This window comes from Gopherus flavomarginatus, chromosome 1 (assembly GCF_025201925.1).
Source record: "Gopherus flavomarginatus isolate rGopFla2 chromosome 1, rGopFla2.mat.asm, whole genome shotgun sequence".
In the NCBI taxonomy this organism is placed as follows: domain Eukaryota; kingdom Metazoa; phylum Chordata; order Testudines; family Testudinidae; genus Gopherus; species Gopherus flavomarginatus.
In genome coordinates, this window is record NC_066617.1 from 64,788,653 (window position 1) to 64,801,752 (window position 13,100).

General features: G+C 37.4%; 1 protein-coding gene across 9 annotated transcripts in view; it reads left to right on the plus strand.

Moving 5' to 3' along the window:
• USP15 (ubiquitin specific peptidase 15) overlaps positions 1-13,100 on the plus strand; it is a 131,695-nt gene that overhangs the window by 82,595 nt on the left and 36,000 nt on the right. For 5 of the 9 annotated variants that reach the window (XR_007769402.1, XM_050923363.1, XM_050923370.1 and 2 more), the window contains one exon: positions 644-788. Coding sequence is in view for 5 of the 9 variants with exons in the window: in XM_050923363.1 (XP_050779320.1) it covers positions 644-788 (145 nt within the window). In the remaining 4 variants the exon portion in view is untranslated. The other 4 variants (XR_007769420.1, XR_007769426.1, XM_050923399.1 and 1 more) reach the window with 3 other exon arrangements.

Sequence of the window (13,100 nt, forward strand, 5' to 3'; positions counted from 1 at the left end):
ATAGGTACATGATGAAGCTTTATGAAGTTGGAATGTACTTGCTAGAAGGCATTTTGTGCATTCTTTATTACTCCAGGCTTTTCCCCGCATTTGAATGCTGGATTGTGCTGTCCTAGCAGTGAAACTATAAATAGAATTTCTCATGCATCAAGCCAGTGATGTCACGGTGGCCTTGGAAATCTCAGCTCTCACCTGTAACCAAAGCACAACTCTTCATTCCTGTTTCTACTGTCCTCACTCTCTTACAGTAGCAGAATGCAGAAAGGATATACATGAGATGATTTATTGCTGCTGGTGGTGCCTAAAGTCTGAGTGTTTTAAATTTGATGGAGCAATGAAGAATGGAGTGGGCTGTGAAGCTGCTCCTATAAATCAAGGGTAGAGAGACACAATAGTAGTCTGTTTTGGTTGTTTCAGTGCATGAAAATATTGTTGGTTGCAGGGAAAGAGATCTTCCTTTTCTTTTTGACTGAGATTTAAGATTGATAAGTTCCAAAGTTAAATGCTTCTAAGAAGATATCTGCTTAACAATAGTTACTTTTAATTTTAGATAACTTATTTGATAATTACCAAAAATACTGGTTGTATTAAAGCATTATAGGTCATGTGGCTACATTGTGAAAAATGTTTTGTTTTCTTACAGTGTGAAAAATTCAAACTATTGCCTCCCATCATACACCTCTTATAAGAACTATGATTATTCAGAGCCAGGAAGACACAATGAGCAGCCTGGCCTCTGTGGCCTAAGTAACTTGGGAAATACGTGTTTCATGAACTCAGCAATTCAGGTAGGTGCTTCAGAGTAAAGTGAGCCTGACTTATTACTTGGAAATTAGTATTTTTGTATTTTGCATTGAGACACTTGGTTACTGGCAGAACACTATAAAATTTGAGAAAATAGCACAGATTGTTATGTGGGGAAATTCAGTTTTTGTATCTACTGTTTCCCCTAATGTTGTACTTTACACATGGAGCCAGTTGCAAAGGGAAACCTGAGTAGGATCCTAAGTAACCCAAATGATCCCTTGAATAGGATTCTGCACTCTGTTGCTTGGCACTTCGTGAAAAGCACGAGGTGCAGAAGGAAACAAATTCTAATTGTCTGGGTATACCGCAAGAAGGACAGGAGACTTGTTAGGGGTTTAATCAGGCCGCAACTTTATTATATAGATGTCTGGGACTACCTGGAAGATGAAGTGTACAGTGCAGGCAAATCCATGCTTATTTAAATCAATTCTCTGGGGCTTTCACCAGACCCCTTTGTTTAATCCATGCTTATTCAACTCAGTTTTCTGGGGCTTTCACCAGCCCCCTTTTGTTTCCATCCGGGTCCCTCAGCTGACCTATGGCTTGGACATTACCATCCATCAGCCTCGTAACAAGGTTAAGGAGGGCTATGAGAACAGAAGGGGTTGGCTCCCTGCCATACTGATCATAGGAGTCCCTGAACCCCCTCCTCTGTTCTGTTCCTTTATCCAGAACCTCTTTTTATGTCCTTTACCTGGCCATTTATCTCGTCACTGGCTGCCCTCCCTATGGAGTACCTGCACTGAACATCCGCCACAAGGAGGTGCCAGCCATTTGCTTGGCTGCCTCCCCGCCCAACCCCACCCGGTTCCCAGACATCTGCAAATGGCCTAGCAGCCCTACTGGGGAGAAAGAACCTGCATTTCTCTGCATTTCTGAAATACATTACATATAATCCTGACAACAGTACTGTGAGCTAAACAGGTGCTGTGTTATCTGAATCTTATAGATGAGAAAACTGAGACAGAGTTTAAATGACTTGCCCAAAGCCACAGAGAATTATTTCCAGATTTGTGATTTGACCTTCAGTTCTCTGCTCAGACTCCACCATGCTACTCTTCTCATAAATAAAATAAACTTGGTAGCTAGTTATGAAATTTTTTTAAATGGAGAGGAAGAGCTGCTGGGGTGGGGGTGAAGGGGGGGGGCTTGTGCCTGTGTGCGCGTGCGGTTCCTATACAAACTTAGAAATGCCCAGATGAGGTGATTCTTCCTTCTCTACTCCCACCAAATATGTACCTTCCTAGATATTTCCTTGCACTATTAGCACTCCACTTGGATTACTTTTACTTCACTTGCACCTGAAATTTTGGAGAGGAGGGGAGAGAACAATGACATCAACATAAAATAATCTTAGATAGAATTAAGTAAACTAGGAGCTAGCTGAAATTTTGCCATACATGCCAAAAACAAAAAAAAACCCAAACACCTTATTACACTTACTTCCAGCGCTTCCAATCAGTATAATCTGAATTTTTGTTTCATCTGGATGACTGGAAAGTGGTTATTGAATTAGAGTAGTCTTCCTTTTCAGACATTTCCTATCATATTTCATGAGACATCTGATGTGAGCATCTGAGACTGACTATTTTTGATCTGGTAGGTCTAGAATCAGATATTAAAATTTGTATTTCAGGTAACTTAGTTGTTTAATTAATCAGTTTGTAAAACAGGATATATGTTTGCTTCCACTGACTTACAAGATACTATTGTATGTGTTAATCAGAAGATAGCTGTATCTTTGATCTTATTGAGTACTTGTTTATTTCTTTTCTTGGGGGATGGGTGGAGGACTCCTTTGTTCCTGTGCAAGAAGCGCAAGGATTTTCCCTCAGTCCTGCTTCGCAGCCATCCTTCCTGAGGAGAACTAGATGGAACTCTGCGTAGCCTGTCAATGCCTCATTATAATCAGATGTGAAAAATGATTGAGCATTGTGAGCCACACCCCTCCACTCCCAGGAGGTGAGCATGTTGCTTTCATGGTGCTTCCACCCTCTGCTGGGCCAGACATCAGTTAACAGGAAATATAACCCCGATCTTCCTTCTGGCGGTACAGTGCACTACCTCTAGGTGACCTCGTATTGAAGACAACACTTTTATGTTGCCTCAAAGGCATTTATTTTGGCCTCTTGTTACAGTGTTGGCATGAGTAGAACCCTTTCACTGGGAAAGGTTAGCTTTAAAGTCTGTACTCAGGCAATTAAAGCTTCTGGTGAATTTCTTGAGGATGTTGATGCCTTTCAACTTAGCTGGAATAGGAATTTTGTTTCTTCTGAACAAGATTGAACATGGGAATAAAGGCTTGAGAGTCAGATAATGAACTGACATCTATTGGATTATTTTAACCTTTTATTCCCATCTATGTAATTATCCTGTTCTTTCTGAGTGAATAGGTTAATCTGTCAGGAACTTTTGGGAATATATTAGCTGCCAGAGGAATGGGAGCTGATCTACTTATAGCTGTGAGAAGTAATAAAAATTTAGCAAGGCTAGTATTTTTTTGTGATTTGTGGTAGAAATAAGCCCAAATATTAATAAAACTGTAACCCTGCTAAGACATTGACTTGGTCTACCCTACGGAGTTAGGTCCACGTAAGGCAATTTACGTTGACCTAATTATGCCAGTGTCTACACTGCAGCTTTGCTTCTGCCGATATAAGTGCCCTAATACACCGGCGACATAATTCCATTTCCACGAGAAGGGTTTATGTCCATGTAGACACTGGGGGTTACTTACACCAGCTTACATTGGCTGTTGGCTGCCATTCTTGTCGTGTTCAGAGACCAATTACAGCAGTGGCTGTAAGTCAGCCTAACCTAGGGAATTTAAGTTTGTGGTGTAGATGTGCCTACACTCCAACACCTGTTACCTACTTTAACAGTAGCTACCATTTTAACTACTTAAGTGCTAGTATCTGTCCATGAAATTATTCTAGAATAGTCTATATGAAAATTTATTTTGCTGATCACTTCTAATGAAAACTTAAAATCCAGGGATAAGTTTTGCTCCTACTTTTTTGCTTTTCTCTTAAAACGTTTTAGATAGAATATCTTTCTACTTTCCACCCCCTTTTAAAAAAAGCCACTCTTGTAAAAGAAGAATCATAATCTGATGAGGACAGATCTGAAGAAAAGTGTTGTGTAGCTTGAAAGCTCTGCCCTTCCACCAGGAAAGTTGGTCCAGTAAAAGATAGACAGAGATTGATTTTTCAGGAAAGATACAAAGCTATTTAATTTGTTTTAGGAAGTAAGGAATGAGTGTGTTGATTGGGAGATAGTATGAAAGATTTAGTCTGTCTCTTGCTATTGTGCAATGCCTAAAGTTATTGGAAAGGAATGTTTATAAAAAAATGAAAGATTAAAAGAAAATAAGTAGTTAAAATGGTTTCATTTTTAAACGTATTTTGTTTGTATCTTTTATATTTATAAAAGCATTCCTATACAGTAACTTTAGGCATATACACAATCTTAGGCAAAAAGACTAAGAATAAAAAATGAGTAATATAATATGCAATATAAATATTCCTTTATACGTATAGCTTTTTTTATCTGTAGATCTAAAAGCACTTTTCTGTAGACTGTACAAAAAATGAAAGCTTAATAGTTGTTGATTATATTTTGGACTTTCTTTCCCTCTTCTTTGCAAACTGAATCCTTAGACCCTCAGTCCTAAAAATCACATGGTTGCTTATGGATGTAAATGAGCTACTTGCCAAAGCATATGCAGCCCTGTGGAGGTATTGAATATAGTGTGAATTGGTAACTAGAATTTTCGAACAGGTTAGTTTCAGCTACAGTCACAACCTCTTTAAACATTCCTCAAGAAGATGGAGACCCAAGAGAGCAGTAGCAAGTTTTAAATGCAGTATTTATTAGTGATTAACTTGATTTTTTAAAATTCTTTTATTGATGCCACAGCATTGAAAGAGTTAATGATAGACCTGTTTAATTGAAATGTATCAAATACTAGCAGGATCCCAGAAAACATGGCTGTAGTAAACAGCCCACTAATTTCAATAAGAAATATATCAATAGGAAAACATGGGCTATTGTTCACAAAATGCAAATCTAACAAATAACAACTGATGTACAGTAAAAGGTCAGGATGCATAGAACACTTTTGGAGAGAGTTACTTCAGACTTGAAACTCAATGGGCAGAAATCGAATTTCATAAATTATTTATTTTTATGAATTCCCAAGAGGCCTGCTTAATGTGAAGTAAACAAAAATGCAAATAAGTGAAGTTATTCTTGAAATACTCTGCTACTTCAATCTTCCATCTCTCAATGAAGGCTGCAACAATTTTAGCCTGTTAATGCCAATAGTGCAGTGTCATGCAGTGCAAAATCCTTTTTTTAAAAAAAAAAAATCATGTGTCAGTCTTACAAATCAGTAGTAAGACCACACTAAAGAAAGATTGGCATAAAGATTACTTAGTCCATTTCTCCAATGGAATTGTTTAAAGCAGAGGACGTTATAAATAGGACCCTACCAAATTCACAGTCCATTTTGGTCAATTTCATGTGCATGGGATTTTAAAAATCATAAATTTCATGATTTCAGGTATTTAAACCTGAAATTTCATAGTATTGTAATTGTACAGGTCTTGACCAAAAAAAAGTGTTCTGAGGGGGGTCGCGAAGTTATTGTAGGGGAATTGTGGTACTGCTACCCTTCTGTGCTTCAGAGTTGCTCCAGGCCTTCAATTAATGGCCACACTGACAGATCTCTGTTTAGAGCAGTAACCCTGAAGGAAAGATTAAGAACTTCCTTCTTCTTCTCAGAGCTCTAAGAACACCCTAGTGACTTGTGATGAGACTTCTCAATAGAAGACGACAGGTAGCAGATTTTGAATTTCACATGTTTGGGGGAGGATGTTTTTTAAAACTCCCAGACAACCCTACAATTGCAAACAGATGGAGAGAAAAGAGAGATCTTATTTATTTCTTTTGATTATCTGTTCATTTAGCTACTGTTGCTTAACTGGATCAGTAGCCGAGAGACTCTAGATAAAGCCTTCCCCTAAAAGTTCTGTTCATATGTTTAATCAAAGAGATTGGAAAGTGCATGCTTGGAGGGAAGGTTTCCCCACTGAGTTAGAACAGAATTCTAGTGTGACTCTTGTTTAGAATTTTTGTGATTTAATCTGAGAGTGAGTGTTCCCTGAGAATACATAGTCTTTCACGTAGGCAATGCTTCTTACCAGGCAAATTGGGAGGGATCTATTATGCATGGTGTGTCTAGTTCATATCACATCTGTGAGAAATCTTGCTTTAAGGAGTTGGATTTTGTGGATACTCTGCATAGCATTATGTATTGGGACTGGATTTTTCCCTTAGGGAGCCAAAGAGGAAATATTATCCCCACTTATTTGTCTACAAAGAAGTAAGTAAAAGACTTTATTTGGATTTGGTACTAATTTGGTTTGGTTTGACTGTTCTTCATCATTGACCACAACCAACTGATTAGCCAAAATACGCGAAATCTACCACAATACTAATGATGATCTAGGTTACGTCCCAAAAACTAAATGAATGCTTTACATCAGTTTTCAATAGGGATGACAACGTAAAACATGGGGGCAAATGCAGGATATCTAATGGAAATGAGTGCATAGAAATGGAAATGACCACATTAAAGGTGGAAGCAAAACTCAAAAGAGCTTAATGCACTCAAAACGGAGCTGGATAATATCCATCCTAAAATACTGACACAAATGGCACATGAAATTGCAAGTTCAGTAGTGTTATTTTTAATAAATGTCTCAAATTGGATGTGGTACCATATGTCTGAAGAAGAGCAAGAATAAGAAGTATATTTAAGGGGAAATGCAGTAGATCTAATCTGCCTGGACTTCAGTATAGCACTTGATATGGTAAAACATGGGAAATTTATTAGTTAAACTAGAGAATATGGGGTTTAGGATCAAAATTGTAAGGTGGTTAAGGAAGTGGCTAACAGGGAGACATGGGTTTTCCTGTAAGGAGAATTCTCTGGCTGGTGGGGGGTTACTAGTGGAGTTCCTCAAGTGTCAGTCTTGGAACAGATCTTGTTTAATATTTTCATTAGTAACCTTGGCACAGAAAGTAATAGTGTGCCAATGAAGGGTGCCAATGATGCAAAGCTGGGAAGCATAGTCAATACAGAGGAGGATTGGAATATTATACAGAAAGAACTGGGTGACCTTGAGGCATGGAGACAAATAAATTAGATGAAATTTAACAGTACTTAAGAGCCTAATAACAAGAATTTCAGCTATAAACTGAGGCTCATTACTTGAAAGCGATGGAGGAGAAAGACATGAACCATAGGAAGACTGAGTCACCAATGTGAAATGGCTGTGGAAAAGGTAAATGCAATACTAGGATGTGTCGGATGAGATATTTCCAGTAGAGGTAGGGTACAAGGCATTGGTAAGACCTCATTTAGAATAATGTGTGCAATTCTGATCACCACGTTCAAGAGAAATGAATTCAGAGTGGAACAAGTGCAGAGAAGGGCTACTAGGATGACCAGAAGAACTGGGAAGCCTATATGAAAGAAGACTAAAAGAGTTTGGTTTAAGCTAAGAGGGTGATATGATTAGCAGGGATCCTAGAAATCCTTTTGCCACACAAAAACATAGAATTTGCATTTTTACAGAGAATCTTTAGATTTAACAATTTGTGAAAAAATAAAAACCTATATTAACTAAATTTTACTGAAAGTACCAGTGTCACTTATTCAATTTGCACAACTTCCCCCTCTTGTGGTGGATTTTTGATTGTTAAATTTACATAGCTAAACATACACCAATAAACTGCTTCGGCCAATAGAGGTTACTCAATGGCGTTTAGGGGTTTGTGTTTTAATGCATCTCAAATTTCACTTCAGCCTCCAGACGTGAATAATTAAAGTTCTGAAAAGATGCTGAAAACTTTAAAAATCACCCCTAAAGACAAATTTCACGTTTATAGCAATGTGCTGTTCTGTACTGGATGCAACAAGGCTGTAGATCGTTTGAATGCAGACAATTTTAGAACACATGGAAAGCACTAAACGTAAGCTGAATGAAAATAAACTAAAGCAAGAGGCTGAAACAGCAGGGCCATCGATGACCGTAAAGAAACTGCACTGTGACTAGATCATTCTAGCATTTTACAAATGTCAAAGAACAGCATGACACTGTCACTTTCAGATTTTGTTTGAATGTGTATAAAAGATGTTCCTCTGCATAAAATTGATTTACCTGTTGTCCAAGATTTTTTGAGCAAGCATGTTGAGAGGTAATGCTATTCCCAAATCAGATCAATTGTATTCCCGTTATTTACCAACGCTCTTTGAAGAGGACATACAGCACCTTCTCAGTGACCTGAAAGGAAACTCGATTGCCGTGATCGAAAAAACAACCGACTTAATTTCATGGCTGGAGCATCTTACATCATCAACTGATGATGCGAATGGATCTGCAGCTGCTCAAAGCGCTGCTAATAAACTGAGACAGTACAACCTAAAAAATAAACAACCAGCAATTGACTTTCTCCATGCTGTTCACGCATTGGCTCCTAAACAAGTAGTTGCTGCTTCTATAGATTATGAAACTGAAACCACAATTAAAGCTGTCTGAAGAATGCAACATGGAATGGCTAGTGTATTTAGGGATTGCCAAAGACGTGTTTGGAAACATTGATGATCTTATTTTCTGATGTGTGGCTGTTGAAGATCACGTTCCCAACCTGGCAAAACATGCAGTGGTTCTCCTCCAACTAGACTGTATATTCAGCTGACATGGAACGAAATTTCAGCCAACTTGGGGTTCTTTTCTGTGCTCAGCACCAATGTCTGAAAGACGAAAATGTGGCTGGAATGCTGCAACTCTGTTTTTTAACAACCAGGACTAATTCATAAAGTGAGTAATGTTAATATAAAAGCAGTTTTCACTTTATTTTTGTGCATTAAAAAAATCTGAAAATACAGAATACAGACAGAAGTATTTGGTATAAGTAAGAAATACACATTGCAATTATATTTTATTTCATTATATTGATTGGCACTGGTAGGCTTCGAAGTTACTTTCTTAAAGATTTTAAATATAGCAATAAAACTTGTGTTCAACTGATACCTATATATATTGTGGCTAGGGAAAGTAAAGTTCAGTGTTTCATTTTAATTGTGGAAAAATGCGTATTTCTGGGGGGCGGTTATTGGAGAATTGGGGGTTTTTAATTACTGACAACTAGGATCCCTGATAATTACTCTGTACATCAGAGACGTAAACACCAGGGATCGGGAAAAGTTATTTAAGCTAAATGTTAGCACAAGAACAAATGGTTATGAACTGGCCATGAGTAAATTTAGGCTGGAAATAAGAAGGTTTCTAACCATCAGAGGAGTGAGGTTCTAGAAAAGCCTCCAAAAAACGAGTAGTTAGGGGCAAACAACCAAAGTAGTTTTAAGGTGCAACTGGATACATTTATGAATGGGATTATATGACAAGGTTGCCTGCAGCAGGGCACTGGACTAGATGATCCAGGAGATCCCTTCCAGTTCTGTGCACATCAAGTTAAAGATATCGGTTAATAGGCAATATGTGTAAATATGTTTACCGATTCTTCAGCTAAACCAGAACTAAGAACATAAGAGAGGCTGTACTGGATCAGATCAATGATCTATCTAGCCCAGTATCTTGTCTTCTGACAGGGCCCATGCCAGATGCCTCAAAGCAAATGAACAGAACAGGGCAATTATTGAGTGACTTGTCCCCTGTCATACAGTCCCAGCATCTGGCAGTCAAAGGTTTAGGAACACTCAGAGCAGGATTTGCATCCTTGACCATCTTGGCTAATTGCCATTGATGGACCCATCCTCCGTGAACTTATCTAATTCTTTTTTTAACCCAGTTGTACTTTTGGGCTTCACGACATCCCATGGCAACGAGTTCCACAGGTTGACTGTTTTGTGTGAAGAAGTATTTCCTTATGTTTTGTGTTTTAAACCTACTGGCTGTTAATTTCATTGAGTGACAACTGTTTCCTGTGTTGTGTGAAGGGGTAAATAACACTTCCTTATTCACTATCATCTACAAACTCTTAAGTTGGATCCTGCAAGAATTTGTCAATTATTGGCTCTGAAATACTAAAACAAAAGTAATGAACAAAAACCTTGAGAAATCCCAGGTCTGTATTGTCATCTTGTACTTACTTGGATTGATTGTGGAGAGATACCTCATTCTTTCTTTCAATTAGAATTCAGTGTAGACCCACCCCATCGAACCAACAAAAAAATAAGGCGCAAAAAATGGTTTGTCAAAAAAGAGTAGGCATAATTTAAAAAGTAAAATCTCCAGCAGACACAAGCTTCCAAGATTTCTCAGTGAAAAGGGAATTATGAAAATGCTAATAGCATTCTACAGTTAAGACAAATGCATTTCAATCAGTAAATATTTTGTTTCAGCAAATCCAGGAAAGCTGAAGTGACTTGCATCTGCAGCATTTCAAAACAAAATTTTATATTAAGTGATAAAATCACTTAATAATAACAAACATGGGCACAAGTCCAAATAATATAAAGATTGAAACTTAATTTGTTATCCTTTTGGTTTTGTTGACTACACTCGTTCAGCTCTGTCTGCACAATCAAACCCTTTGACGTTCCAAATTTACCATTCTGTCTTTAGCTAGATGAAAGACAAGTGGTGTCAGAGTCCAAAATATCTGCTCATTCCAGTATCTCTGGTTGCATCATCAGATGTGGTTGTCTGACATAGACTTCAGAAACGTGCTCTGTATTTCCCAATAGTGCACCTTTAGCACCATATTCTGTCATGAAAAACACATTCAAGTCTTCAAACTTCAAAAATTACGTTAGTTGCTCTTTTAGACCCTTGCTTCCAGGACAAATCTCTCCTAGCTGAAGCTGAAGAAACAGATGAGGACTCTCACATTTTATTTAACCTACTTCCTAAAATTGCTGGTGTCATGTCCAAAGCCAGCAAGTGATAGTAGTGTTGATAACCTTCCACTATAACATTTCAATCAACCAGATAGAATTCTACCTATGACTAGATGCATTATTGATCACAATGCAGAGGATCAAGATATGACTGTAATGTACATGTTTGTTTGGTTTCCCCAAACCTAGAACTCCTGTCTTTGCCACCAAAGCAGTCTTACGTTGAAAAAGCACCAAGGAAAATTATCTCACTCATTCACTCATTCTTGCTGAAGAAGAATGTCATGTCTCAACCAGACACATTTCTTGATTTCTTAATGCAAAATAATAAGTGAGCATTGGGTTCTGCCTTTAGAATCTTAATCACGCAAAATGTTCAGATAAACTTCTGAACTGAATTTTTAAAACTGTTGAGGTTTACCTGATGTCAGAAATATTTCTCATCCGTAAATTCATTTTTGTGAAGATCCATTACTGTACCTGTTACTGTACAAAAGATGAGGCATCCAGAAAGTTTGCATCTTTACCTTTATTTTCTGGAAATGCTTTGATTAGGACACATGAAGAAAAGCTGAACAAGCACAAGTAACAATCTTTGACTGCTTTGTCCACCTGACTTCACAAGAGAAAAGACAAGAAAGATTGGTGAATCTGAATTGCAAAAATTGCATTTTGTAGGTTTCATAGGAAGTTGTTTTCCTCTGGTTTTGTGCAACCTTTGGATGCAGAACTGGAATAAAAAACACTATACTTGAATATGGCTTAACTGCTGGATTTTTCTTATGCTAGTGTATAAAAGATGGATGGTTGCTCATGGCTAGTAAGCAAACGGGACTTTACCTTAAAAAAACAGTTTCGTACTTCAATTTTGAGCCCTGAGAGAAATATTTTTTTGCTCGTAGCTAGACAGCTTCATCACAAAATTGCACTGTTTCATTGGAATAGACTGACGGAAACAGGATGATTTGTTATTGTTAGTTTGTGTTAATCCTCTTCAGCTAATGTATCTGATCTGGACTTGCCTAAATTTAAAACTAGTCAATTAGAGATTATGATTAACAATGGGGATTGAGATATTTTTTGATTGAGATTTTAGAAAACTATACATTTTGTTCACATTAGCAAAGATATTAAACTATTCACACCAAGTAATTAAAAAATTAAGCTTGTTTTCTTTTCTATTCTCGTTACTTATTTACTAAAGTATTGAGTGTATTTGGTCACTTGAGCATTGTGGAGCAACTGTACTAAACAGAAGTGATTCAAATTCCACATTACAAAAAACAACTTTGTTTTTGAAGGGGATTGCTTCAGTTGTTTTCCAGGTACTGGGTGAAATTCTAGCTTAATTGTATGAATTAATAGAGTGACTGCCCATAGACAAGGATTATAGGCAATTGGTGATATAGCACTGAATATTCACAAGTTGATTTGTATAATAAGATTATACTGGCTGACAAATTGAGGGTTCCATTACACGAGTTACTCACGTTCCCAGATAACTTTGGCAAGATTTTTTTTAAAAGTACTAGTAAATGCTGCATGTATTTGATAGTGCACCTTATAAAGAAATATATATGGCATTGCCACACAGTTGCAATAGAAACTTGCTCTGAAAGTTGATGTAGAGAACTACTTTTTTACCTTAGGTGACGTATGTGACGCTTGGGCAACAACCCAAGGCATGTGCCCCAATTACATAATAAATTTGTTTTTGTAGCCACCAATATATTGCATTTCTAGTATGACAACAGAATAGTAGTAGTACAAATCTATTGTGTAAAGTTGAGGTTTGTTGATGGAAAAATCCCATTGGGTAATCTAAAATAGACTAAATCACAGATGCTTTAAGGATGTCACACTGCAGTGGAATCTATGCACTCTGACCAATTCACTGAAAAAGAAGAGAAAATTACTTTCGAGTTTTTTTTTCTTTTATCCCTTGGAAATTGGAAACTGAGATGTTTCCTTATCAAACTTTTCTGAGATCAGTGGTGCTCATACAATAGTCGCCTGGTTACTTTTTAGGAGGAAAAAAGCATTGGTAAATTTGTTTGGAAAGTTTCCTATCTTTTCTCTTCCCTTCTTTGGGTATTGACTTATAAACAGATACCAAAAGGTTGCATTTTAAACCTGCAAACCTTGACAGTGTTTAAGTTGTATTAGTGTGTACCAATATATATATCAATTTAATCTCCTAGTCAAGTGGTGTAAGCATAGACAGCTGGTGAAAATATTTCAGGAGACTGAGTAAAACTGTCAGATCCTGCTCTCTGGGGTGGAGAGGTTTAGCAGTTTCTGTCCCAGCCTGGAAGGAAGAGCCCATGGTGGAAGGAAAATGAGCCAACCATGAACTCATCCA